Genomic DNA, 26,746 nt, shown 5'->3' on the forward strand with positions numbered 1-26,746 from the left:
GGACCAATTCTGTTCTTTTGGATGGAGTTGAAAGCCGTAGATTTCTTCTTCAGTCAAATTAGTCATTCTTAGATTTACAGATCCATTCTCTCCTCTAAGATCCTGATGGAAAGAGGAACTTGATTGCAGCCCTGGAGGTTGCACTGGAGTAAGGAGGCAAGTTTTTCCGAGAGTGACAGGCTGCCTGAATTGGCCTGTATTCATGGATGCTAAAGTAACGTACCCCATGGTGTCAGCAGTTAGCTGTCCAACCTTCTAGCAAATCAAATTTTTTCTTTTGCTAAGTGAAATTGGATTATTTTTTAGCATGTCATAGTTTTGGCATTCATAAACAGTTTCTTGGCATTTTTATTTTTTTGAAGTTTCCCTTTTGAGTATAATATGTTCAATCTTTCAAAATAATTTTAAAATAGGTGCAGTAGAGACTGGCAAAAATTGCATGAACCCCACTGAAAATGAAATGGCACCCTGACTGCAATCATATATACACTTTGTCCCCCTAATTCTATAAAAGTTGCTAAATTTGAGCGTTCAGTTTAATTGAATAATGAGCTAATTAGCACCAGTAATTGGCTTAAGCAATTAACACTAGTTAGATTTAATTGGAATAGGTGCACATAACTTTAGGGGCGAGTTCAGAAAGAGGGCATGGAAATAGGAGGATCATGGGCAGAATAGGAGCGTTCTTAAAATTAACACACGTTGTTATGGAATAAGGGGGAAACACTCTTAATTAGGCACAAACATTTACACCACGTGTCAGTTGGTGTAAATGGCCGTACCTAAAATTAGGTACAATTCCCAAGTATAAGCACTATTTTATAAACTGCATCTAAGGGGAAGACCACGTGATGTGCTGAGTGGGCTAAATGTGTTTCTGGTCCTCTCCGGGATTCCTGCCCCACCGAACTGCACTTATTGAAGATATTAGTTTACCTGGTATATAGACAACTTCGTGACCCATGGAGATGCTACAGTGACCAGGAAAAATGCTGAGAAGGCGCAAGGCGGCAGTGAATACTGCGCCCGCTCTCTTTACTGCCACACAGCTTTCTCAGCTCACAGAGGTGATGGAACGTGCCTCGGCCAGCTGTCGGGACAATTATCAAACGTTGAAGCATTGCTAGCAGACACTACATGCCGTACTGCTGACCTTGAACAACAGGTGTCTGAGTTAGAGGATGCCAGGAACCCGATCTCTGAGTTAGTAGAAACCCTGTAGAAAAAAGTGCATGTAGCAAGCTTATAAGCTAGACATGCTGGAAAATCACTCACTGAGAGACAGTCTTTGGATTATTGGGATCAGTGCCTGATCGACTATTATCTGCTCAATTGGAGCGCTGGCTACCTTTTGAATTTGCCCTGTCTGATAGTGTGGGCCCACTGTGTTTGGAAAGAGCACAGAGTGGGCTGTCGACAAGATGGCTGCAACCGGCACCGCTCTATTATTAAAGTGCACAATTATGTGCACAGAGTAGAGATCTTGAGAGGTTCCGACAAAAGAGGGACAATTTGAAGTACGAGAGAGAGAATGTAAAGATTTTTCAAGATTATTGAGCATCCTTACAGGAGCTTCGGAGACCGTTTTCATCTGTTTGTTCAGCACTTCATGAGGCCCAAGCCCGTTTCATGCTCATATACCCAGCTCTCTTAAAGGTTTTTCATCAAGGCTCTTGGCAGACTTTTGCAACTCCCCAAGCAGCGCAGGAATTTTTGCTGGTCGACAGGCAAAACCCACAGGTGCTGGACTGGTCTAGTGGGAATAAAGCAAAGAAAATTAGCAGGTGTAAGACCTAATTTCTTCTTAAGTTTCTTTGGTTCTAATTGAGCTTTTTTTCTCATCACTGCTCATTGTGTGTGTGCTTGCAAATTTTTGTAGGAGAGGTTAGAAGGTAGGAAGGTTCAGTGTTCTACTTTTCTCTTTATCAGACAGCATTAGAGTGGAATAACTTACCTATTGATATGAGCAGAATTTTTTCATTTAAGTTTCACAAAATAAAATTTCAAGCAGTTCAAGCATTACAACACAACAAAGAAATATATATTTTTTTATAGTTTCTGCATATTCTTATTTTGTCTTTAGAACTTAAATTCTATTGCTATTTTTTAATTACAATTTTATTTGTAAACTCATATTCATTTTATAGTATTTTTGTTATTTAGTGGTTATTTATATTCACTTTGTGTTTTTATTATTGATTGTATGCTTAGGAGTATATGTATTAAGGCAGGCCATAAGTCACTGTATTAAATGGATGCACTGCCTTAGTGTGATTTTGATACATCTCTGGGAGGTAGTCAAATGATTCAAGCAAGGGAAGAAAGAATCTTGTAAGTCATCTTCTGGGGTTAACAGGACTGGCTATACTAGAAAGTTATTAACCAGAATCTTTTCAGAGCATCCTCTTGAAGCCACATGTGCCAAGAGAAGGTTGTTACTTGATTACTGTCAGTGTATCAAATCATTTTCAATATCATGAGTCTTCTGGAACTAACTACTAAGTGTGCTTAATTTTGGCTATTATCATTTGCTGATTAAAACTTTCTCTTAAAAAATAGAACATGTTTTTGGCTATTATCAATGATGCATACGCAGAAGTCAAAACTGATCTAGCACAGCAGAAGAGTGAAATGGAGCTGTCTGATCTCATCAGAAAGGTAGGAATTCATTGTCTGAGATGGTTACAAAATCCTTAAGGGTTCTTTGTGCTAATTACCTGCTAGTTTGAAGTGCTTCCCTCACCAAGCTGACAAGGGCCTCAGGGTGCTCCTATTTTCTTTTGTCCCATTCCTACCCCAAACAGTCTCATTTGTCACACAAGTCTTTGTCAGCAAGAGGGAGCCAGTTTTCCTTCTAAACTTCCTTCCAAAATTATAATGATGCCACTGACAGTGACTCATATCCTATGAAGAGAAAATCATGTGGTCTCTTATAAGCCCTTCTTGGGTCTTTGTCTTTTTTAAGGGGGGGGGGGGGGCAGACACACTAAGAATTAACTTTAGACACCAGAACTGTGTCCTGTTTTATTGTGAAAGAGTGCCCAGAGGGAAACAGGAAGTGGCTAGAACCTGGCACACACAAGACCAGATTTAAGATGTTGATGCTTATAGGCAAGACTAGAGAGTGGTGGGGAAGGGAGCTACACAACTGATAGTGAAAATTCTTTTTTTTTTTTTTCAATCAGTGAAGACTTGGAATTCTTTACCACAGCAAATATGTTTTTGTCCTTTTTATTTCAAGTTTTGCCATCAATTAAAGACATACTTGTTTGTAAATATCTTTTGTAATGAGTTTGATTTATTATGTATTATTTTTATTGCATGATCCCATTTTGGTTATATGAGTCAGTTTCTTGTTATCCTGCTCTGGACCTATTCAGGGATAAAGCAGATTATAAAAGACTAATATAAGATCAAAGAGCAGAGTCCTGAATCAAATGGAATCAGGTTCTTGTTATGCCTATGTTGCCTGTACTTAAATCTGAGTCCTGCTATGCGTGTGACCCATCCTTGGCTGTTTTAATTTTCATGTATCTGACTTCTAAAATAAATAAAATCATTCAACACATTTTAGAAGCCATCACTTTGCAGATTTTGAGTATGCTTTTTTTTGCATATAAAAGCTTCAATCATTGGTTTGTTTAAAAGGGATCTTCAACACAACGAGGCTGGCTAGCATTCGGGCTTTGAGTTAGTATGTTACAGATAAGGATTGTTTAATCTTTTCTTGTACCCTGATATCTCCTAATATTGGCTGCATAAGATGTTCATATAATCAGTATCACTAGAGGTATAAGATTTGTTGTCGTCTTTTCAGGGGTGCAATAAAGCAATTGTCAAACTGAAGCTGAAAAAAACCCCAGTGGATGATATTTCAGACAGTCTGCGTCAGGGAGGGGGCAAATTAAACTTTGATGAACTGCGACAGGATCTGAAAGGGTAAGAAAAATAATTTCCAAGGGCTCAAAAAAAAAACCCCACCCATGTGACAAGAGTACTATCCATTTCTTAATCAGAACTTACAGATTTTGTGCATGATTTTCATGTAAACTCCTGTATCAAAGGTTAATTATAAAAATTAGTATCATTCAGCATCTTTAGTGGAAGGGAAACACTCTTTGAGTTCCACTGGAAAAGCTTTCCAGCAGAGATGAAATGAGGATCACCCTTTTTCCATTAACCACACTGAGATAGAATCTGAATGCTGCAAGGTCTTTTTACTATATAGCATTGCATGTTTGAGTGTATTTGCTTTTATTGTGTTTTGTTAAATCAGAATAGCGATTTAAATCAAGTGAAACTGGAGAATCGGTATTTGAAAAATGACTCACCAGTATTAAATTGAAACCAAATTCGTATTTCTAACATGCAGACTAAAGAATGCAACACAGGGGTTGCTACTGTAGAAATGTTTTTTAAATACTTTTTAGATTTCCTTGTAGGAAGGATGAAATTTTCTGCTCATCCATTTCTTTCATAGAAGATGTTGTATTTAGCTTGTGCCTTTTCATTGATAAAGATAAATTACATTCAGGTACAGTAGGGGTTTCCCTATCCCCAGAGGACTTATGATCTAAGTTTGTACCTAAGGCAGTAGAGAATGAAGCGACTTGCAGAAGGTCATAAACATCAGCAGGATTTGAACTCTTCTAGTCTCAGCCAACTGCTCTAATGGGCTGTGCTTAGGTGCAATAGTTTCCAGTAACAAAAATAGGTCACATAGGTCACGCTTTTGTGTGTGAATGAAGCAGGAAATAAAGAGGGAGCAGTAAATATAGAACAACTTAGTTACTGGCTAAGTAGTTAAAGCTGGAGAAATGTCTGCTGTTCTCTGTTTCAGGAAAGGTCATACTGATGCAGAGATTGAGGCAATCTTTGCAAAATATGACCAGGATGGAGACCAAGAACTTACAGAGCACGAGCACCAGCAGATGAGAAATGACCTAGAGAAAGAAAGAGTAAGTAATAAACAGAGCCAGCTGAAGTTACACAGTCTGCAATATATAATTGTCTTTTAAAATCATCCTTTTAAAAGGATAATGGGATGAAAGCAAATATGTTGCCGTCACTTTCTGTAACCTTAACTTTGTTTCTTTTCTTCAAGGAGGATCTGGACTTAGACCGGAGTTCTTTGCCTCGTCCACTGAGTGGTCGTAGCTTCCCTCGGAGTCTTGATGATTCTGAAGAGGATGATGATGAGGACAGTGGTCACAGTTCCAGAAGACGAGGCAGTAGTTCCAGTGGAGTTTCATACGAAGAGTTTCAGCTGTAAGCCTTAAACATTCTTAAGAAGGAAAAGAATGATGGGAGGAGAGCGGGGCTTTGATTTACCATAGCAAGCTTTGTTTGCTGGCATGCAGTTTCTCTCTCTTTCATGCATGAATATAGTCTGGTTTTTTAATGTACCTTTCATATACCACTATTTCCTTAGCATCCAGGCTGCATCATCCTGACTATTGGGTTGTATTCCCTGCCTACCAGCAGATAGAGATAGGAAAATTGACTTTTCCCAGTGACATCATGGGTATAATAGCTGATGCTCTATAGAAAACACCTTTATATTTTTCTACTTCCAGCAAATGCTAGATTGTTCAGGCTTATGTTCTTAGACTATGTGACCCTCCCCAAATCCCAACTTTACTATCATAGTCAAGTAATACACACAAAATCTCTGAGACCCAAATAAGTTGCAATTTCAATAAAGGATGCTAAGAGAGATTCTGTAGTCACTGAGCCTTTTAGATCCAATATGATTCCCACTGTCCGTCAGACCACCATAAATGATTATGCAACTTGGCTGTTATTAGACAACAACCTAATATTGTCCAAAGTGTATTCAGACATCTTGAAACTGGCTGTCTCACTCTGTTTCCATCCTTTTGCAATGGTTGAGCTGATACAATCACAATTTCCCAGTTTCCTCTCAAACAGGACAGTCCCACCAAATGTGTATAATCCCCTATCTCACCACACATTCCCCAGTAGTTAGGCTTAGTCTCTAGGTAGATTTTTGCAAGAGTAACAAGTATAGTTCCACCAAATTTTTAACCTTATATCCTTTCTCTAGCATTGAATAGGAAATTACACCTCGAAATAAGCCCTCCACTGTCTTCTCCTTCCCTACTGTATCTAGCCTTACTCCCAAGTTTTGCTCCCTTAGCTACCAAAAACCAGGTGTAACTTGGTTTTACTGGAACAGATATTTGTAGACTTGGGAAATGAATCCTTTCTTGGGACCTTTATACATCAAAATCTCCAATTTTGATTCCTCAACCAAAGTTTTCAGTGCCTGCTGCTTCAAAAATGACTGGAATTGCAGATATTGAAATCTATCCTCTGGGATTCCATAGTTGTCCTATAGCTGTTCAAGAGAGATAATTGCATTGTTCTCTGTAAATTGGCCTATAACCTGAGCCCTTTAGTCTTTCCACATCTTAAATCTAATATCTTTATGCTCTGCTGGGAAGCCCTACATATCCCAAATAAGTGTCCCTTTAAAGTAAGACCTGGTCCTAAATCCTTTATTTTGTATGTGTAGGTCTGCCTTCGAGGCCTGTTTCAACCCTACCCAAGCTTTAGGTACCATCCACAACCATTCTCGAAGCAACAATTGAGCTGCTTGATAACAGTTTAAAATTAGGCATTCCCATCTCCCAACTGCCCGAGTCACCTGAAGCACCATTCTAGCCATCTTTGGTCTTTTTTGGACCAAATGAAATCAGAAAAAAAGCTTGTGTACTCTCTTAAACTTTGAATACTTCTGTAGGTAGTGTGAGGAATAAATAAAGGAAATCTAGTAAGAATAGTCATTTTTATAAAATTCACTCTACCCAGCCAGGATAAATATCCGTCGTCTTATGTACTAAATGCTCAACTTAGCCCATCTAAATGGGAAGAGTCACTCAACCTCTTGTATAGGTACTATAATATTAAGTATCTCTGATTTCATAACTTTAATCTTAAACCCTGAAACTGTAAGAAGTAATGGAAGAGCGCACTTAGGTTTGGTGAGTGTTGTCAAGACACCATCTGCAAACAGAGAAGTCTTGTAATCGCATTCCCGCAGTTGTAATCCAGTTATCCCTGAATACTGTCTTATTTTTGGGGCCAGTGGTTCCATTGTTAAAGCAAACAGCAATAGATATAATGGACACCTTTGATGCACACCCCTTTCCAATAGGAAAAGTTCTGAGTGCCATTTATCTTGACAATCCTGGAGAATACTATAAAACCTTTGTATCCAGCACAGAAGTCTTCTACCAAGCTCAACCTTCTCTAGCACGTGGGAAATATTATGGCCAGTAGACTTTATCAAAGGCCTTTTCCACAGATAGTTAAGGCCACCATAGGAGTTTGAAGTTGCTTTGTGTGCCAGAGAAGATTTGGGACCTTCTAAATGTTGTACCAGGCAATCACCCTATGATAAAACTTGCTTGATCTTGTGCAATCAGGTGAGGCGCCACTGATTTGATCCATTCTGCCAGTATTTTTGCAAGGATTTTGTAGTCCATCCCTAATAGGGATATTGGATGTTACAACTACATTCTCCGAGGACAAGCAGGCTGCTTGTTCTCACTGATGGGTGACGTCCACGGCAGCCCCTCCAATCGGAATCTTCACTAGCAAAGTCCTTTGCTAGCCCTCGCGCGCCCGCGCGCACCGCGCATGCACGGCCGTCTTCCCGCCCGAAACCGGCTCGAGCCGGCCAGTCTTCTTTTGTCCGCACTCGGTACGGTCGTGTTTTCGCCGTGTCGAGCCCCGGAAAGTCGACCTCGCGCGTCCAAATTCTGTTTGAGCGTGTTTTTTTCCTTCGGGAAAGCTTTGTTAGTCGGGAAGTGCTCCGGAAACCCTTCGACCGGGTTTCGTGTCAATCCTCCCCGTACTTCCAGCTTTTTGCCCCGGTAAGTTTTCTTTCGTCGTCGGGGTAGGCCTCTTTTCGGCCTCGGTCGAGATTTTTTCTCCCTCTAAATTTTTGGTGCTTCAATTTTCGCCATTTCGGCTTTTGATTTCGCCGGCGTGATTTTTCCGCCCATGACATCGAAGCCTTCCAGCGGCTTCAAGAAGTGCACCCAGTGCGCCCGGGTTATCTCGCTCACTGATCGACACTCGTCGTGTCTTCAGTGTCTGGGGGCCGAGCACCGCCCTCAGAACTGTAGTCTGTGTTCCCTTCTTCAAAGGCGGACTCAGGTAGCGAGACTAGCCCAGTGGAACGTGTTGTTCTCGGGCTCTTCGTCGGCATCGGCACCGGGATCTTCGAGTGCATCGACGTCGTCAGCGTCCAGACCATCTTCCTCGGCCGCCCCTGCATCGAGTGCATCGAGGCATCGGGCCTCTGCATCGGCGCCGAGACATCGGATAGCTGCATCGACGTCGGTGGTACCAGGACCTCGTCTGCTGATGTCGTCGGACGGTGGTGCATCGGGTGGAGTGCAGGTGAGGGCTGTCCATTCCCCTGCTGGTGGCGGTGAGCCCTCGGGTGGGTCTCCTCCTACCCTGAGGGCTCCTGCGGTACAGCCCCCCCGAGATCGACCTTCTTCAGTCTCGGCCCCGAGGAAGCGACGGATGGATTCGACGTCCTCCTCGTCGGTGCCGGGGAGCTCCGGTGACATGCTTCGGAAGAAATCGAAGAAGCATCGACACCGGTCTCCTCCCCATGTCGGCACCGAGAGCTCTGGGTCGCCGAGGGATTCGGCACCCAGCAGGCATCGGCACCGAGAGGACCGCTCACCCTCTGTTCAGGAGGTGTCGATGCGCTCCGCTCTGGACAGCCCGGTACAGCCTCCACGCCCGGAACAGGTACTGACGTCGACGCCTGCATCGACCTCACAGCCTTTCTCTACAGCCGCTCTAAACGAGAGCCTCCGGGCCGTTCTCCCAGAGATTCTGGGAGAGCTGTTGCGCCCTACCCCTCCGGTACCGGCGGTGCTTGCGCCTCCGGTACCGTCGAGCGTGGCACCGGCTGGCCCATCGCCCAGGTTGAGGTCCCCGACGTCGGTACCGCGTGCGGTACCGACCGCGGCCACCTCCCAGGAAGGCTCCCCGACTACGTCGGCGGAGGGAGCTTCGCCGATGCGGGCGAGGGAGTCTACCTCTCGACGCCCCCATCGTGGACGTGGCTCCACTGAGTCGAGCAGGGCGAGGTTGCAGACACAGGTTCGTGAACTTGTGTCTGACACCGAGGGTGAGGCCTCGTGGGAGGAAGAGGAAGATCCTCGATATTTCTCTGACGAGGAGTCTGAGGGTCTTCCTTCTGATCCCACTCCCTCTCCTGAAAGACAGCTTTCTCCTCCCGAGAGTCTGTCTTTTGCTTCCTTTGTCCGGGAGATGTCTACGGCCATCCCCTTCCCGGTGGTTGTGGAGGACGAGCCCAGGGCTGAAATGTTTGAGCTCCTGGACTATCCTTCTCCACCTAAGGAAGCGTCCACTGTTCCCTTGCACCATGTCCTGAAAAAGACATTGCTTGCGAACTGGACCAAGCCATTAAGTAATCCCCACATTCCCAAGAAGATCGAGTCCCAGTACCGGATCCATGGGGACCCAGAGCTGATGCGCACTCAGTTGCCTCACGACTCTGGAGTTGTGGATTTGGCCCTAAAGAAGGCTAAGAGTTCTAGGGAACATGCTTTGGCGCCCCCGGGCAAGGACGCTAGAACCTTAGACTCCTTTGGGAGGAAGGCCTACCATTCCTCTATGCTCGTGTCCAAGATCCAGTCTTACCAGCTCTACACGAGCATGCACATGCGGAACAATGTGCGGCAGTTGGCGGGCTTGGTTGATGCTCTTCCCCCTGAGCAAGCCAAGCCTTTTCAGGAGGTGGTCAGGCAGCTGAAGGCGTGCAGAAAATTCCTGGCCAGAGGAGTTTATGACACTTTTGATGTTGCGTCCAGGGCCGCTGCTCAAGGTGTGGTGATGCGCAGGCTCTCATGGCTGCGCGCCGCCGACCTGGAGAATAGAATCCAGCAGCGGATTGCGGACTCGCCTTGCCGTGCGGACAACATTTTTGGCGAAAAAGTCGAACAGGTGGTAGAGTCTCTCCACCAGCGGGACACCGCATTCGACAAATTCGCCCGCCGGCAGCCTTCAGCTTCTACCTCTACAGGTAGACGATTTTTCGGGGGAAGGAAGACTGTTCCCTACTCTTCTGGCAGGCGTAGGTACAATCCTCCTTCCCGACAGCCTGCGGCCCAGGCTAAGCCCCAGCGCGCTCGCTCTCGTCAGCAGCGTGCGACTCAGCAAGGCCCCGCGGCTCCCCAGCAAAAGCAAGGGGCGAGCTTTTGACTGGCTCCAGCAGAGCATAGCCGACATCCAAGTGTCCGTGCCGGGCGACCTGCCAGTCGGAGGGAGGTTGAAAGCTTTTCACCAAAGGTGGCCTCTCATAACCTCCGATCAGTGGGTTCTGCAAATAGTCCGGCAAGGATACACCCTCAATTTGGCATCAAACCCTCCAAATTGTCCACCGGGAGCTCAGTCTTACAGCTTCCAGCACAAGAGGGTACTTGCAGAGGAACTCTCCACCCTTCTCAGCGCCAATGCGGTCGAGCCCGTGCCATCCGGGCAAGAAGGGCTGGGATTCTATTCCAGGTACTTCCTTGTGGAAAAGAAAACAGGGGGGATGCGTCCCATCCTAGACCTAAGGGCCCTGAACAAATATCTCGTAAAAGAAAAGTTCAGGATGCTTTCCCTGGGCACCCTTCTCCCCATGATTCAGCAAAACGATTGGCTATGCTCTCTGGACTTGAAGGATGCCTATACACACATCCCGATACTGCCAGCTCACAGACAGTATCTGCGATTTCAGTTGGGCACCCGCCACTTCCAGTACTGTGTGCTACCCTTTGGGCTCGCCTCTGCGCCCAGGGTGTTCACAAAGTGCCTAGCTGTGGTAGCAGCGGCACTTCGCAGGCTGGGAATGCACGTGTTCCCATATCTCGACGATTGGCTGGTGAAGAACACATCCGAGGCAGGAGCCCTGCAGTCCATGCAGATGACTATTCGCCTTCTGGAGCTACTGGGGTTTGTGATAAATTACCCAAAGTCCCATCTTCTTCCAGTGCAGAACCTCGAATTCATAGGAGCCCTGCTGGATTCTCGGACGGCTCGCGCCTATCTCCCAGAGACGAGAGCCAACAACTTGTTGTCCCTCGTCTCCCGGGTGCGGGCGTCCCAGCAGATCACAGCTCGGCAGATGTTGAGATTGCTGGGCCACATGGCCTCCACAGTTCATGTGACTCCCATGGCCCGCCTTCACATGAGATCTGCTCAATGGACCCTAGCCTCCCAGTGGTATCAGGCCGCTGGGGGACTAGAGGACGTGATCCACCTGTCCACGAGTTTTCTCGAATCCCTGTATTGGTGGACGATTTGGACCAATTTGACTCTGGGACGTCCCTTCCAAATTCCTCAGCCACAAAAAGTGCTGACCACGGATGCGTCTCTCCTGGGATGGGGAGCTCATGTCGATGGGCTTCACACCCAAGGAAGCTGGTCCCTCCAAGAACGCGATCTACAGATCAATCTTCTGGAGTTACGAGCGATCTGGAACGCTCTGAAGGCTTTCAGAGATCGGCTGTCCCACCAAATTATCCAAATTCAGACAGACAACCAGGTTGCCATGTATTATGTAAACAAGCAGGGGGGCACCGGATCTCGCCCCCGTGTCAGGAAGCCGTCAGCATGTGGACCTGGGCTCGCCGGAACGGCATGGTGCTCCAAGCCACATATCTGGCAGGCGTAAACAACAGTCTGGCCGACAGACTGAGCAGGATTATGCAACCTCACGAGTGGTCGCTCAATTCCAAAGTGGTGCGCCAGATCTTCCAAGCGTGGGGCACCCCCTTGGTGGATCTCTTCGCATCTCGAGTGAACCACAAAGTCCCTCAGTTCTGTTCCAGGCTTCAGGCCCACGGCAGACTGGCATCGGATGCCTTCCTCCTGGACTGGGGGGAGGGTCTGCTGTATGCTTATCCTCCCATTCCTCTGGTGGGGAAGACTTTGTTGAAACTCAAGCAAGACCGAGGCACCATGATCCTGATTGCTCCTTTTTGGCCGCGTCAGATCTGGTTCCCTCTTCTTCTGGAGTTATCCTCCGAAGAACCGTGGAGATTGGAGTGTTTTCCGACCCTCATCACGCAGGACGAAGGGGCTCTTCTGCATCCCAACCTCCAGTCTCTGGCTCTCACGGCCTGGATGTGAGGGCGTAGATTTTGCCTCTTTGGGTCTGCCAGAGGGTGTCTCCCGCATCTTGCTTGCTTCCAGGAAAGACTCCACTAAGAGAAGTTACTTCTTTCATTGGCGGAGGTTTGCCGTCTGGTGTGACAGCAAGGCCCTAGATCCTCGCTCTTGTCCTACACAGACCCTGCTTGAATACCTTCTGCACTTGTCTGAGTCTGGTCTCAAGACCAACTCTGTAAGAGTTCATCTTAGTGCAATCAGTGCATACCATTACCATGTGGAAGGTAAGCCGATCTCAGGACAGCCTTTAGTTGTTCGCTTCATGAGAGGTTTGCTTTTGTCAAAGCCCCCTGTCAAGCCTCCTACAGTGTCATGGGATCTCAATGTCGTTCTCACCCAGCTGATGAAACCTCCGTTTGAGCCACTGAATTCCTGCCATCCGAAGTACTTGACCTGGAAGGTCATTTTCTTGGTGGCAGTTACTTCAGCTCGTAGAGTCAGTGAGCTTCAGGCCCTGGTAGCCCAGGCCCCTTACACCAAATTTCATCATAACAGAGTAGTCCTCCGCACTCACCCTAAGTTCTTGCCAAAGGTCGTGTCGGAGTTCCATCTGAACCAGTCAATTGTCTTGCCAACATTCTTTCCCCGTCCTCATTCCTGCCCTGCTGAACGTCAGCTGCACACATTGGACTGCAAGAGAGCATTGGCCTTCTACTTGGAGCGGACACAGCCCCACAGACAGTCCGCCCAATTGTTTGTTTCTTTTGATCCCAATAGGAGGGGAGTGGCTGTAGGGAAACGCACCATATCCAATTGGCTAGCAGATTGCATTTCCTTCACTTACGCCCAGGCGAGGCTGGCTCTTGAGGGTCATGTCACGGCTCATAATGTTAGAGCCATGGCTGCGTCGGTAGCCCACTTGAAGTCAGCCTCCATTGAAGAAATTTGCAAAGCTGCGACGTGGGCTTCTGTCCACACATTCACATCCCATTACTGCCTGCAGCAGGATACCCGACGCGACAGTCGGTTCGGGCAGTCAGTTCTTCAGAACCTGTTTGGGCTTTAGGATCCAACTCCACCCCCCGAGGGCCCTGTTTGTTCTGTTCCAGGCTACACTCTCAGTTAGTTGGTAAAATTTTTTAGGTCAATCTCTGTTATGTCCTCGCCGTTGCGAGGCCCAATTGACCATGGTTGTTGTTTTGAGTGAGCCTGGGGGCTAGGGATACCCCATCAGTGAGAACAAGCAGCCTGCTTGTCCTCGGAGAAAGCGAATGCTACATACCTGTAGAAGGTATTCTCCGAGGACAGCAGGCTGATTGTTCTCACAAACCCGCCCGCCTCCCCTTTGGAGTTGTGTCTTCCCTTAAGAGTATTGTCTTGCTACATACTGGACTGGCCGGCTCGAGCCGGTTTCGGGCGGGAAGACGGCCGCGCATGCGCGGTGCGCGCGGGCGCGCGAGGGCTAGCAAAGGACTTTGCTAGTGAAGATTCCGATTGGAGGGGCTGCCGTGGACGTCACCCATCAGTGAGAACAATCAGCCTGCTGTCCTCGGAGAATACCTTCTACAGGTATGTAGCATTCGCTTTCTAGTGGGTCCTTAACTACCTTATGCAGGATAGTCATCCTCGCCATCCATGTAGTTCAAGGGTTCCCAACCCAGTCCTCGGGACACGCCTAGCAGTCAGGTTTTCAGGATACCCACAATGAATATACAAAGAGATTTGCATGCACTACCATTATATGCAAATGTCTCTTCCATATTCATTGGGGTATCCTGAAAACCTGACTGGCTAGATGTGTCCCGAGGGCTGGGTTGAGAAGTCCTGGCATAGATGGGAGAAGCTCTTACGAGACCCCCACGAGATTAAACATTGCTTAAGAGAACCCACTAAGTTTGTTCTGAACAATTTGTAAAATTTCCCAGTGAACCCATCTACTCTTGGGGCCTTGGCGGAACAGCTTTCGTTTCAGCAAAACAAAAACATGTCAGTGTTGTAGAGCACAATTTTCTCTTTCAGGTGATACTGTTCTCAAGCTGATTCAGGCAGACTCTTTTTTAATAATTGACTTTGAACTTTGGTACATTTTACCATTTGCGCTGACAGTGCCAACTTTGAAGAGATCCTGCAGGGCGGTTATAGATGCTGGTTAGTTGCAAATCTGGCAGTATTATGTCCAGCACAAGCATAATGCTTGTTCAAAATTTCAAGTCCGTGTCTTTGTTTGCATGGAAGTTGTTGCGGTCTGAATATTGGTCCAAATATGTTCCAATGAGTCGCGACCAATTTTGATGCACACTTTGAGTCAACTTGTTTGACTGGATTTTGCATCCATAATGTTAAAATGTATTTCATCGGAATTAGCATAAAAAACTGTACAGGATTTGAATTTTTTAGCCATTCATAGAAATATGTTTGGATTTTATTAGACCCCAAAAATGGCATTTTGATAAATGTCGCGCACTCATGGACTGACAACCTTTCAGAAAAGGGGGTCTAGATCTCCAACTATTGCAGTTAGAGACCTCAAATTTTGGGAAACTTTGTTTAACACTTGACTCACGCAACAGATAAAATTTGAACAAAATTGGAGAACATGATGGTGGGAACCTTTTTTTAATTTTAGACCACTTGGCATGGATAGACCCATCTTGGTGAACCTGGAAGATGTACTGAGCCAAATTGACAAATTAAAGAGTAGTAAATCACCTGGACCGGATGACATACATCCAAGGGTACCCAAAGAACTCAAGCATGAAATTGCTAATCTGCTGTTAGTAATATATAACTTATCGTTAAAATCGTCCGAGGTACCTAAAGATGGAAGGGTGGCCAATGTGATGCTGCTGATTTTTTTTTTTTTTTAAGGGTTCTAGGGGTGATCCAGGAAATTAGACCAGTAAGCCTGATGTCTGCGCCAAGTAAAATAGTGGAAACTTATAAAGAATAAAATTACAGAACACGTAGACAGATATGGTTTAATGGGACAGAGTCAGCATGGGTTTAGCCAAGGGAAGTCTTGCCTCGTCAATTTGCTTCATTTCTTTGAAGGCGTGAATAAACGTGTGGATAAAAGTGAGCCGGTTGATGTAGTGTATCTAGATTTTTAGAAAGCTTTTGATAAAGTTCTTCATGAGAGACTCCTGAGAAAAAGAGTCATGGGATAGAAGGCATGGTTCTGGTGTGGATTAGGAATTGGTTATTGGACAGAAAACAGAGGGTAGGGTTAAATGGTCATTTCTCTCAATGGAGGAAGGTGAATAGTGGAGCGACACAGGGATCAGTATTGGGATCGGTGCTATTTAACATATTTATAAATGATCTGGAAATCGGAGCAATGAGTGAAGTGCTCAAGTGTTGTAATCTGTGCTGAGTCACCATAAAAGTACTGAAAAACCACTATAAAGGTTTTTGAGACAAAGATGCCTCTATACCTGCCATAGTGTCCTACAGAGAACATTTGGCCTGCTACAGAAGGGGCAGCCGGGACTGGCATCTCACTTGAGCCGGGCTGGTCCTACCAAAGGGATCTCCATTTGCTGCTCATGGCTTTCAGATGCCAGTATCAGGGGAAGACTCCAAACTTCCAGGCTGAATGTGATATCGGCCTCAAGTGGGGGGAGCTGTTCCCCTCTCAATATTCCCTCTGCAGACAAAGCAGCCACTCCAGATGACATAAATGGAACAGCATAGCGGTCCATTGGGGGAGTCAAAGATGCATCAAGAAACGTGCTGCTTCCCTCTCCTCTTTGGTTTAACGAGTCAAAAGGTAACTAAATTAAAGGAACTTTAGAGAGACGGGTGGGAGCTCACACCACACACACCCTTTCAGGATGCCATCTTGTCCTCTCCCTCTCCAAAAATGATCCTCTCCTGTTTTATTCACAACTGATTCAGCAGTCCCTGAAATCTCAAATTATACCTGCATGCCCTCTTTTCCAGTTTCAACCATCTTCACCTTTCTCCACCTTCTCATATCTATCTTGTGAGTGGGAAATTTCAGTGACTTCATTTTGCTCGCCAGGTCCTCCATTCTGTGGCGTATAAGTTCCGACTTATCTCGTCCAGGCCCTACTGGAGTTCTCCTCTCATTTTCCCAATTTCAGCTTTTATTTCATCAAACAATAACTGGAACCCTGGTTTTGTAGCTTCCTGGCCATCCCCACCATCTGTAAGTGTCCCCTGGACAGACATATGAGCGCCTGATCCTACATGTACTGTTAGTCTCTGCCATCTTGGGTTCACTGTTTGTGTAGCTGAATGTTTTGAGGTCTGGTGTCCATTTCTTAGATGTCATTGCTCACCAGCGTTCATCAGCAGTTCATCAACCCTGGAGCTGCCCAGAGTTTTTTTTGTCAGGAAAGTGGAACCCATTTCTTATCTTTTTATTTTGCTTGTCGACATCACTTCCTCCTTCTCCGCCTCCACCCTTCCTCTGTTGTGACACACCTGAAAGTCTCTGTTTATGTGTGTGACACACTGAACACTGCAGTATGGATAAACAAAAAGCCCAAATTATTGTTGTAAAAGGAAAATAACTAAACAATTCTTGACAAAGTTTACTTTTTTAAAATGTTAAAATCAAAGTTGTTAATTTTTTTTTTTAACAAAAGTTTTAATCTTTCATCACTCCTTCATTTAGGTAACTTAGACTGATGTTCTACACAGAGGTTTTCAATATTGGTTTAAATTGTGGATAAATTTACACAACTGTCAAAGCCGCATTGAGCCTGCCATGAGTGGGAAAGCGCGGGGTACAAATGTAACCAAAAAAAATATATATCAAGGGATTTTTGTTATCTTTTTTATAGTCTGTATAAAGCAGAACTGGGAATACACATTCAAATTCTGGTTATTTCTGTGACAGCAACACAAAGTCCCTCTAATGCCAAATATTTTATTCAGAACCTATGTAGCAAACCTTTCATACCATAAACAGGGGGGGGAGGGGGGGAGAAAGCCAGATAAAGACCATATGGCCTATTCAGTCTGCCCATCCATGCTATCTAGTCTCTCCTTCACTCCCTTAGAGATCCTATGTACTTGTCCCAAGTTTTAAATTCAGATAGTTTTTATCTCCTGCACTGGGAGGCCATTGCAAAAATTTCACCACTTTTTCCATGAATTATTTTCTCAGGTTCTGAGACTTTCCCCTTTCACCTTCATCCTTTGTCCCCTCATTCCAGAGCTTCTTTTCAATGTAAAGATATTCACAACCTCTGCATTTATGCCACTTAGGTATTTAAATATCTCTTTCATATTTCCCCTCTCCCGCCTTTCTTCCAAAGTATACATATTAAGATCTTTCTCCCCTTACACTTTATGATGAAGACCACTGACCATTTCTAAATGATCTCACCAGTGTCTTATACTGCATTAATTTTTAGTCCTCAAATAGCAAGAACTGTATGTCTGAAAAGGGAGCACTGCAGATATAGAACACCAACATACCTCCTATTGGAGAAGCCCAAGAAGTCAGATTATTATATAGATCTCTATACAGAAACTACATACTGGCAGAATCTCTCACATCAGTCACACACAGAGCACAGATAAGCCCTCACCAATTACAGAATAAAGGACAAAACTTAGAAAGGGAAACCGCAGTCTCTAACCAGTATAACCAGTGTGAAGATGAGGCTTCTGCTCCCACTCTCCAGCAGGCCGCACCAGCCTGGGGCCTCTGAGCAGGACGCCAACCGGTCTCTTCCCAGCATCCTGAGCACTCCAACCTCAAGCTCCTGGGCCCCTTTTTCACTTAGGGTGAGCTGGTTCTCAGTATGCAAATTGTATGCAGATTAGCATGTTATCCTTTCACGCTCAGGGTGACCTGGTTCTCCAGAGGCAAAATTAAACAGGTCTTACCAATGGCATATTCAGGCAATTCTTTATTCCAGCCCCTGGGCACAGTTCTTCTAGCTTAAATACTTTATACATTTACATATCTTCACACTGAGCCTCCCCACACAGATTCCTGGGCTCAGCACTAACCTCAATACTTTGGGGACTTCTAACCCCAGGCTTTGCAGCCTGCTTCTCAGTACTGGGACACACAGCCCTACTCCTTCTTTGGACACCCAGTCCTTTCTTTCTTTAGACTCACAGTCCTTTCTTTGAACACACAGTTCCTCTAAGTACTGAGGCTACACAGTCCAACACTAATGCTTTAGGGACTTCTTACCCCAGCCTGTTTTTCTTCCTTGAGCACACAGTCCACCACAAGTCCATAGTTACTTTATAATTTCAGATGTTGATTGGAAGGAAGTGTTGTGGTCTGATCATTACTAGCTAACTTTAGTATATACTTCCCTTATAATCATAAAAAGTTTTTAAACGTCAAGGAGAAAAAACTTAACTTTAGTCCTAGAAGGAAGATAGACAGCAAAAGCTTTTTTTCTTTCTTAGTTTAAGCTTAGGCATGACAAAGGGCAATTCATCTATGTTATTAAATAAATGGATGTCCACTGTAAATAAAGCATTAGATCAATTTTCCATAGAAGAACAGAAGGTTAAACCAAGAGGTCAGAAATCACCTTGATTTACTGAATGATTAAGGGAGCTATGTTGATTGTGTAGAAGATTAGAAAGGGCTTGGAGAAAAAAAACAAAAAAGAAGATTCGAAACAAACATGGACAAAGATGATAAGTTCCTATAAAGCTGCAGAAGCCTCGCTAATCTCAGTTAAGGCCAGTGTTCATGGCGCCACAATAAGAAAGAGACTGGGCAAAAATGGGATTCATGTGAGAGTATCAAGGTGGAAACTGCTGCTATCAGTGCTGGTCTCACATTTACAGAAACACACCCAAATAAATCCCAATAAATAAAATAAAAAGTAGAATTCTGGACAACATAGGTCCCATTATGTCCGGTATATAGCAAATACAACATTCCATAGAGCATCAGGAGTGGAGGAGTGGCCTAGTGGTTAGAGTTGTGGACTTTGGTCCTGGGGAACTGGGTTCGATTCCCATTGCAGGCACAGGCAATGTGACTCTGGGCAAGTCACTTAACCCTCCATTGCCCCAGGTACAAATAAGTACCTGTATATAATATGTAAGCCGCATTGAACCTGCTATGAGTGGGAAAGCGCGGGGTACAAATGTAAGAAAAATAAATAAAACAGTGAAACGTGGTGGTGGTAGTGTGATGGTGTGGGATGTTTTGCTGCCTCAGGACCTGGAAAACTTGCTGTTGAAGGAACCATGTACTAGAAAATTCTTAAGGAGAATGTTTGGTATCTGTCCGCGAGTTGAAGCGTAAGAAGTGGGTTATACAGCAAGACAATGATCAAAAGCAAGTCTACATCTGAACAGCTAAGGAGAAACAAAATTAAAGTTTTGCATTGGTCTAGTCAAAGTCCTGACTTGAACCCAATAGAGATGCTGTGGCACAAAAACCTACAGGTCTGTCTTAAAAGCAGTTTTGCAAAGAAGAGGGGTCAAAAATTCCTCAGTTGCGATGCAGAAAACTGATATCAAATTATAAGAAGCGGTTTGCAGTTTTTGCTGCTAAAGGTAGTACAACCAGCTGTTAAGTTTAGGGGTCAGTTACATTTTCACATGGGTGATATGGGTGTTGGGATAACTTTGTTCCTTATAAACTGTGTTATGTCTTGGTTCTCTTAGTCTAATATTACATTTTGTTTAAAGATCAGAAATCATTCAGTGTGACATTTATGCAGAAATAGGGGAAATCAGAGGGGGGGGTTGCTTTTTCATATCCATGCATAATCCACTGGTCTGGCAGGGTTAAACAAAAGGAAACTGAGGCAAGTTTAAATTTCACTTCTTTATTGATTGAGCCTTTTCTGATTGCTGCAGATCGTCAATAGTGGTAGATAAGGAGTGAAGCAATGTAAAAATTTTCAGAAATTCTTTGACTTCTATTTTTATAGGACATTGTTTTCCAAACACATTAGGTACCACTGAAAGATAAAATGTGAAAAATTCTCTCTCCAGAAGAGTGGAAAAGCCATGACTGATTTGTTTGTGTGTGTTTATCTTTAGCCTGGTGAGACGTGTGGATCGTATGGAACATTCTATTGGCAGCATCGTCTCCAAGATAGATGCAGTGATTGTGAAGCTGGAAACCATGGAAAGGGCCAAACTGAAGAGAAGAGATGTGTTGGGTAGACTGCTCGATGGAGTGACAGAGGTGAGAGAAGGAAGTACTGAAAGCAAATTCTTTAGGCTGCTGAGAGTTCTCAACAACTGCTGCATCAGATGTAAACAAAAGCAAAACTTGCTATATTTCCATTAGTTTTGTATTTTTCCTCCCAGTTTCACCATGTGAGTCGTACCATATCATCCTGGCAAGTAACCTTTTTCATGCCAACTTTTGATACCAAAATTACACTGTTTTGCTTTGTTTTGTTTCTCGTGTTCAGGCAGTGCAGTGGGCCACTTTTTAAGGGCAAGAGATTTTCTTGGAACTCCATTCGTATCTAATATCCAGAATTTCAAGCATATATTTTCACCAGCCACCTAGAATCCATCGGTCACTGCTGAGCACACGGGTCCTACTGGATATGGCTTTCCAGTACATTTTTAGTGTCAAAACCCAGCAGATTTTGAAAAAAAAAATAGTGTAGGTTTATTTGGACTATAAGATTAGACCCGTGTGTTTGAGAAAATGTTAAAAAGTGCATTACAAAAAAATTCTGAAGTATAATTTGTCATTGGACTAGTGTTGTTATATTTCTTGTGCCTTTTACTGTAATGTACTCTGTCATATTTTATGCAAACTTGTTCTTGTTTGAAATGTGCTGAGTTGAGCATGGTTTGTTCTGCCTTAACAATGCTTAATAAAGACTTCTATAAATAAAAAAAAGTGCATTACACAGTCATGTTGAAGCGGGACTCTCAGACTTGTTTTAGGTGATTTAAAGTAACCATAGAATAAAATCCTGAAAATACAGTTTCTGTGAAGTGAGCACATAGATCTTTTTTGATCCAACATAAGGTATAAGGAAACCTTATTTGGTGGTAATGGTATTAAAACTGACTGTAATTTTAAATGACACTTAATTGCTTAACCAAATTCTTGGATCTTTGTTTCAAATACCCTTCATAAGTTACCCAAATGGTTACAAAGTTTAAGGGTCCCAGCTTGCAAGAAGCCATGGTTTAAGTATTTGGCAGGCTTAGTTTAGCTTTTCAGGCTAGAGCCTGGAAGAGGGACCTCCAGCTGGTTCTGAAGAGCAGCACTTGTAGGGTAGCTTGAGCACTGTTTAATGCTTGATTCTGGAGGGAGCCATGGTCTGTGCCTCGACCAGACAACACTCAGTGTAGTGGCTGGGAGGTGGGAAGAAGGAATATAATTTAAGGGGTATGAACATTCACTGTGCATTAGCCCCTGCTAGGGAAGATGCCAGTTAAGATTGAGAAAGAGGCTGCCAGGCCAAACCTTTTTACTGGGTCAAATATTTTGTTTTTATGTTTGAAAATGCCATTAAGATACTCATTTTTTGTATACTTGTGGACCCATGCCTCACATATTACATGAGATGGCAGGGATTGACAATTGGAAAGGAGACATTATCTAGCTGCTGTCAGGGCCAGTCTTAGCAACTGCGGGGCCCTTTGCAGACCAGTTTGGTGGGGTCCCCTGACTCCTTGTCTAGCCCTGCTCCCACCTAGCCCCAGCCCTTTTTAGGGCAGGAAAGAACACACACACTTTTCTGCCCGCTGCTACTACTATGCTGTGCTCACTGCCATCGCTTCTTCAAAATAGCTGCCGAGAATTCCACTTGAAGTCTCAGCAGCCATTTTGAAGAATATGGCAATGGCAGCGAACAGGAAAGAGTGGGGTTATTTCCTACTCTGAAGAGGCCACTAGACCACCAGGGTGCATTGTGTTGAGTAGAGCCATGGGGCCCCTGGGAGCGTGAGGCCCTGTGTGGCCGCCCCTGTCAACCCTGCGTAAGACTGGCCCTAACTGCTGTGTTCTTCTGTATGTATATATAATCTCAAAATGGAATGAGTGCTGTCAAGCTGACTAGTAAGAACATTACGTCTAAGCAAGGTCCTCTCTTTTGCTTAGGATGAAAGGCTCGGACGTGACAATGAAATCCACAGGGAGCAAATGGAGCGTCTAGTGAGAGAAGAACTGGAACGTTGGGAATCGGACGATACGGCTTCCCAAATGAGTAATCGCATGGGTACCCCTCTAGGAATGACTAGTCAGCCTCGTTCAAGAAGCTCCCGTCCTTCCTCCTCCCAGTCCACTGAAGGCATGGATGGTGGAGTAGGGGGAGGTGCAAATGGGGGAAACAGTCACGTATAGTCACCTCAGTTTTTGGCTTGAAATTCAGGAAAGAATCGGTGCTGTGCTGATGATTGTAAATACATCTGTCACTATTTATACGCCATTGCTACAGTTTTTGTTAAAACATGTACTGTTCTGCCATCTCTAGCTTTTATTTATTTTAGTTTTCCTTTTCCCACAGACCAATGAAACAATGATTTTGGGGGGAGGGGGGAGGGTTCCTTCCTTGAACGCACCAGTTAATGGAGAACTTGCAAGATCAGCTTGTGGTATAGAGCTGCATATTTCATAGGAAATTTGGTGCTCAAGATGGTAATATTTTAAAATGCTCTTGGCTGTTGAGAAAATCCTCACAATTTTTGTAATTTAAAAATTCTTCAGTACATGGCAGGCAAAGTATGGTTGCATATAAATGAAGGTACTCCCAATTGGTTATGACGGTTTGTACAAATGCATCATTTTCCATTCTTTATGGTTTGATGAAACGGTAACTGCAGTCACCTACAGTGCCATGCAAGACGGTGATAAATTCTACTTCTACTACAATAATGTACTTGCCAAGTATTCCTTTTATTTTCAGCAGGTAGGTATCAAAAGGCTGGCACTGCCTGGACCACTTAGCTGAACACACTAGTCCATAAGGACCTGAGATTCTCCCTGTCTAATGAACATATTATGTGTTAGAAGTCTATGATGACTGATCGAGTAGACTGTAATGTTTGGAAAGGTATGACTCCTTTTGTTCAAACCTCATTTTTTATTTGCATATCAAAAGTACAAAGAATTATACACATCAGTAACAAGCACAGCTTAAACAGAATAAAAGACCCTCTTCTTGTATCAATACCACCTCTGAATCCCAGCATACAAACATTATGGCATTCCAATCTAGAAAGTACCTGGTAATCAGATCTCCAAGGAATTCAAATAAATTGAGCAAACACGCATACTCATAGTATTTAAATAGGGCATCCAGATCGTCAAAAAGGGTTTCTTAGCCCTTTGTCCTTTCCTTTCTAAAGACATATGTTTCATGGTGAGGAGTTCATGCATCTGATTGCGCCATTGAAGTAACATTGGAGGATCTGGACAGATCCATTGAAGTAAAATGCAATGCTTTTCAATCAGGGCGGCTTTGTGGAAAAAGAGGCTGGAGACTGGGGTACCCTCCACAATCAGAGGTGTCGTCCAACAGACAAATTTGTGAGGAATCACAAATACAATGCTTATACATAGCCTCCAGTGTCTGACATTTGAGACAGGTCCCATCAGAAGGGAGACCCATCTTAGCTCGAGAGGGATGTATAAGCATTCGCAGAAGGAACTTATAATGAAATTCTTGCAACTTGATACTATGTGCCAAGAGTGGTCCATCCTTCAAGCTGTTGAGACAAGCCTCCAGTGTATAGGGTCAAGTCTCAGGTCCATTGATCCGCTAGTCTCTGAAGTGGGGACATAGAATCGATTCCTGCAGCCCAGCATAATAGCGACCTACCAGTCCTTTACAGGCTGCCAGTTGTGGCCATTTTTCATCAAACAGATTCCAAAACAATCCATGAGATATGTGCGCAGTAGTGTTGTAATGTAATGTTACATCTGCTGATAAGCATACCAATCTCGAGGTTGTAGCAAGTAGGTTCATATTTCATAAGATAACATTTGCGGTTCATCATCCTCAAGAGCAAGTTGTCGTAAAGCCAAACCTCAGGGTACCCATTGCTGAAAACGTGGATTATTCAGTCCAGGAGGAAAATCCTTATTCCCAACCAAGGATAAATATTTAAATATGGTGGAATATAAGCCGTACTTCTTTCTCATAATCATCCAGGCCCATGTCATGGGCCAAAGGAGAATATGGTTTTTACAATGGGAGGGTAAAGCCCTGTAGTGAGCATGGATAAAATAAGATAAAGCCAAATCTCCCTAATTGCTTTCAAACTGGTAGTCACAAAACTCTGAAGACTCAAAAATCCAATCTCTGACATAGCACAATTGACCGGTGGCGTTATAAGAATTCAAGTCAGGAAGTCTCAAGCCTCTGTCTCTGCAGAAGAGTTGGAAATGCCTAAGGGAAAGTGGGGGTTTTTTTATGCCGCAAAGAAACTTTCTGATCATATTATTAAATTTTGTCAAATCAATGCATGTTAAAGCAATCGATAAAATGCTGCAGTAACCATTTAGGCAATAATACCATTCTAAGTAAAGCAATCCAACCCAAAAACAACAGAAGAAGGGGGCCTCCAGCGATCATAGACATTTTGTGTCCTGGAGAAGGCAAGTAACATTTGTGGTGTAAAGGCAAGACAAATCCCTAGGAATGAGAAGGCCTAACGTAGTGGGTGACAACAGAAAAAGACCTGTACAGTCCATCCAGTCTGCCCAACAAGATAAACTCATATGCACTACTTTATATGTATACCTGACCTTGATTTGTATCTACCATTTTCAGGGCACAGACCGTAGAAGTCTGCCCAGTACTAGCCTTGCCTCCCAACCACTGGTGCTGCCACCCAATCTCTGCTAAGCTTCTGAGGATCCATTCCTTCTGAACAGGATTCCTTTATGTTTATCCCATGTATTTTTGAATTCCGTTACCGTTTTCATCTCCACCACCTCCCATGGGAGGGCATTCCAAATATCCACCACTCTCTCCATGAAAAAATACTTCCTGACATTTTTCTTGAGTCTGCCCCCCTTCAACCTCATTTCATGTCCTTAAATATTTAAGTTGAGTCCTCGCCCAGCGCAGGGGAAAAATTCTCCTCCACTGGCTGTCTAATCCCTCTTTCGAGCATAGTGCCTCAAATTTATCAGCATTTATCCACAAACCAGATAATTGTCCTTACCTCATGAGCACATCCAACGTTCTAGGGAAGGAAACCTCAGGAGATGTATAGGGCATAAGGAGGTCATCAGTAAAAAGGGCCAGTTTAAACTCCTGCGAGCCAAAGGGTATGCCCCTAATGGTCTGAACTCCAAGCAATTTTAATGCTAAAAGTTCTATACACAGAAGAAATAACATCAGGGAAAGGGGACATGCCTGTCATGTTTTCTTCTGGATACACTTTCTTGATGACAATAGGCTATTTACCAGAACCTGAGCCCATGGAGTAGAATAAAGTAGGTGAATCATTTGTAACATGGGACCTCGTAAACCATAACATTTTAACACTTCCCAGAGATAGGGCCACAAGACCTTTTTCTATATCAAAGCTTACTAGAAAAGCATCAAGCTGCTGGGATCTAACAGTTTCCATGGCACAAAACAGCCACCTCACATTGGCTACTGCATTCGTCTCCTTCACAAAACTTGCTTGATGGGCACCCACCAACTTGGGTATGATGTCCACCAAATGGTTGGCCAAAATTTTGTGGTACGACTCCTTTTGAATGGTGAGTTTTTTTCTGTTTGTTCAGAGCCTAGTAAGATACATCTTCACTCGCCCTTAATTGTCTTATTTGTATTATTTTGAGATTGTAAGCTCTATTGAGCAGGGACTGTGTCTCTCTATGTCAGGTGTTCAGCGCTGCGTGCATCTGGTAGCGCTATACAAATGTTAATAATAATAATAAAATAATAATAATGTTACTGTTTTGAACCTTTAGGTATGGTATACTTAGCAATGTTCCAGCCTTCTGTATATCTACATTTATCCCATGCATGATGGGGTTAATTCTGTTAGGGTCACCCAAATTTGAATGGTAAAATGCAGGGCACTGAGCATGAATTTTCTAACAGCATCTGGACACCCAGATTCCATTATAGAATAAGTGCACATTTAGGTGCTATCATGCTGTGTAAAAGGCAGGTGTAAATGTGAGCCATAAATGTTTGCATAACTTGCAGCATTCTGTAAGTTGTTTATCTAAGTGTGGAACCTGCCTATGCCAGGCCCACATGTATATCCTCTTGCAGTATCAACTAAACAAGTATGTTTGGTGGTGTGGAGATAAGAACAAATTCTAAATGCAAAAACTTCCACTCAATACAAAATTACAATAGTGTGTGGGGAAAAGCCTCAAAGAGCTCCCAGATCAAATATCAATCTGTCGGAGCTGAAACAGACAGACATATTTAAGTATGTTACAGAAATTAACATGCTTTTTCTCTAAAAAAAATTCTTATCCTCAAAAAAATAAAAAATTTAGAAAATTTACTGCGGTCCCAGAAAAAATTTTTCTAGGGCTGCTTAAAAGGGGTTTTTGCCTATGATGAAGAGAAGACCAGTTGGTCTGTTTCAGCTCTGACAGATTGATATTTGATCTGGGAGCTCTTTGAGGCTTTTCCCCACACACTATTGTAATTTT

The 26,746-nt window shown here is 44.0% G+C and overlaps 1 protein-coding gene across 1 annotated transcript in view; it reads left to right on the top strand.

The window, feature by feature from the left end:
* PKD2 (polycystin 2, transient receptor potential cation channel) overlaps positions 1–24,852 on the top strand; it is a 92,121-nt gene extending 67,269 nt beyond the window's left edge. Inside the window, exons 10-15 of the mRNA XM_030190664.1 lie at positions 2,560–2,658; positions 3,818–3,939; positions 4,841–4,958; positions 5,105–5,268; positions 20,179–20,326; positions 22,214–24,852. Of these exons, the coding sequence (XP_030046524.1) occupies positions 2,560–2,658; positions 3,818–3,939; positions 4,841–4,958; positions 5,105–5,268; positions 20,179–20,326; positions 22,214–22,456 (894 nt within the window). The 3' untranslated portion in view covers positions 22,457–24,852. The remainder of the gene's footprint in view (positions 1–2,559; positions 2,659–3,817; positions 3,940–4,840; positions 4,959–5,104; positions 5,269–20,178; positions 20,327–22,213) is intronic.
* The last annotated feature ends 1,894 nt before the right edge of the window (positions 24,853–26,746 follow it).

Source organism: Microcaecilia unicolor, chromosome 2 (assembly GCF_901765095.1).
Source record: "Microcaecilia unicolor chromosome 2, aMicUni1.1, whole genome shotgun sequence".
In the NCBI taxonomy this organism is placed as follows: domain Eukaryota; kingdom Metazoa; phylum Chordata; class Amphibia; order Gymnophiona; family Siphonopidae; genus Microcaecilia; species Microcaecilia unicolor.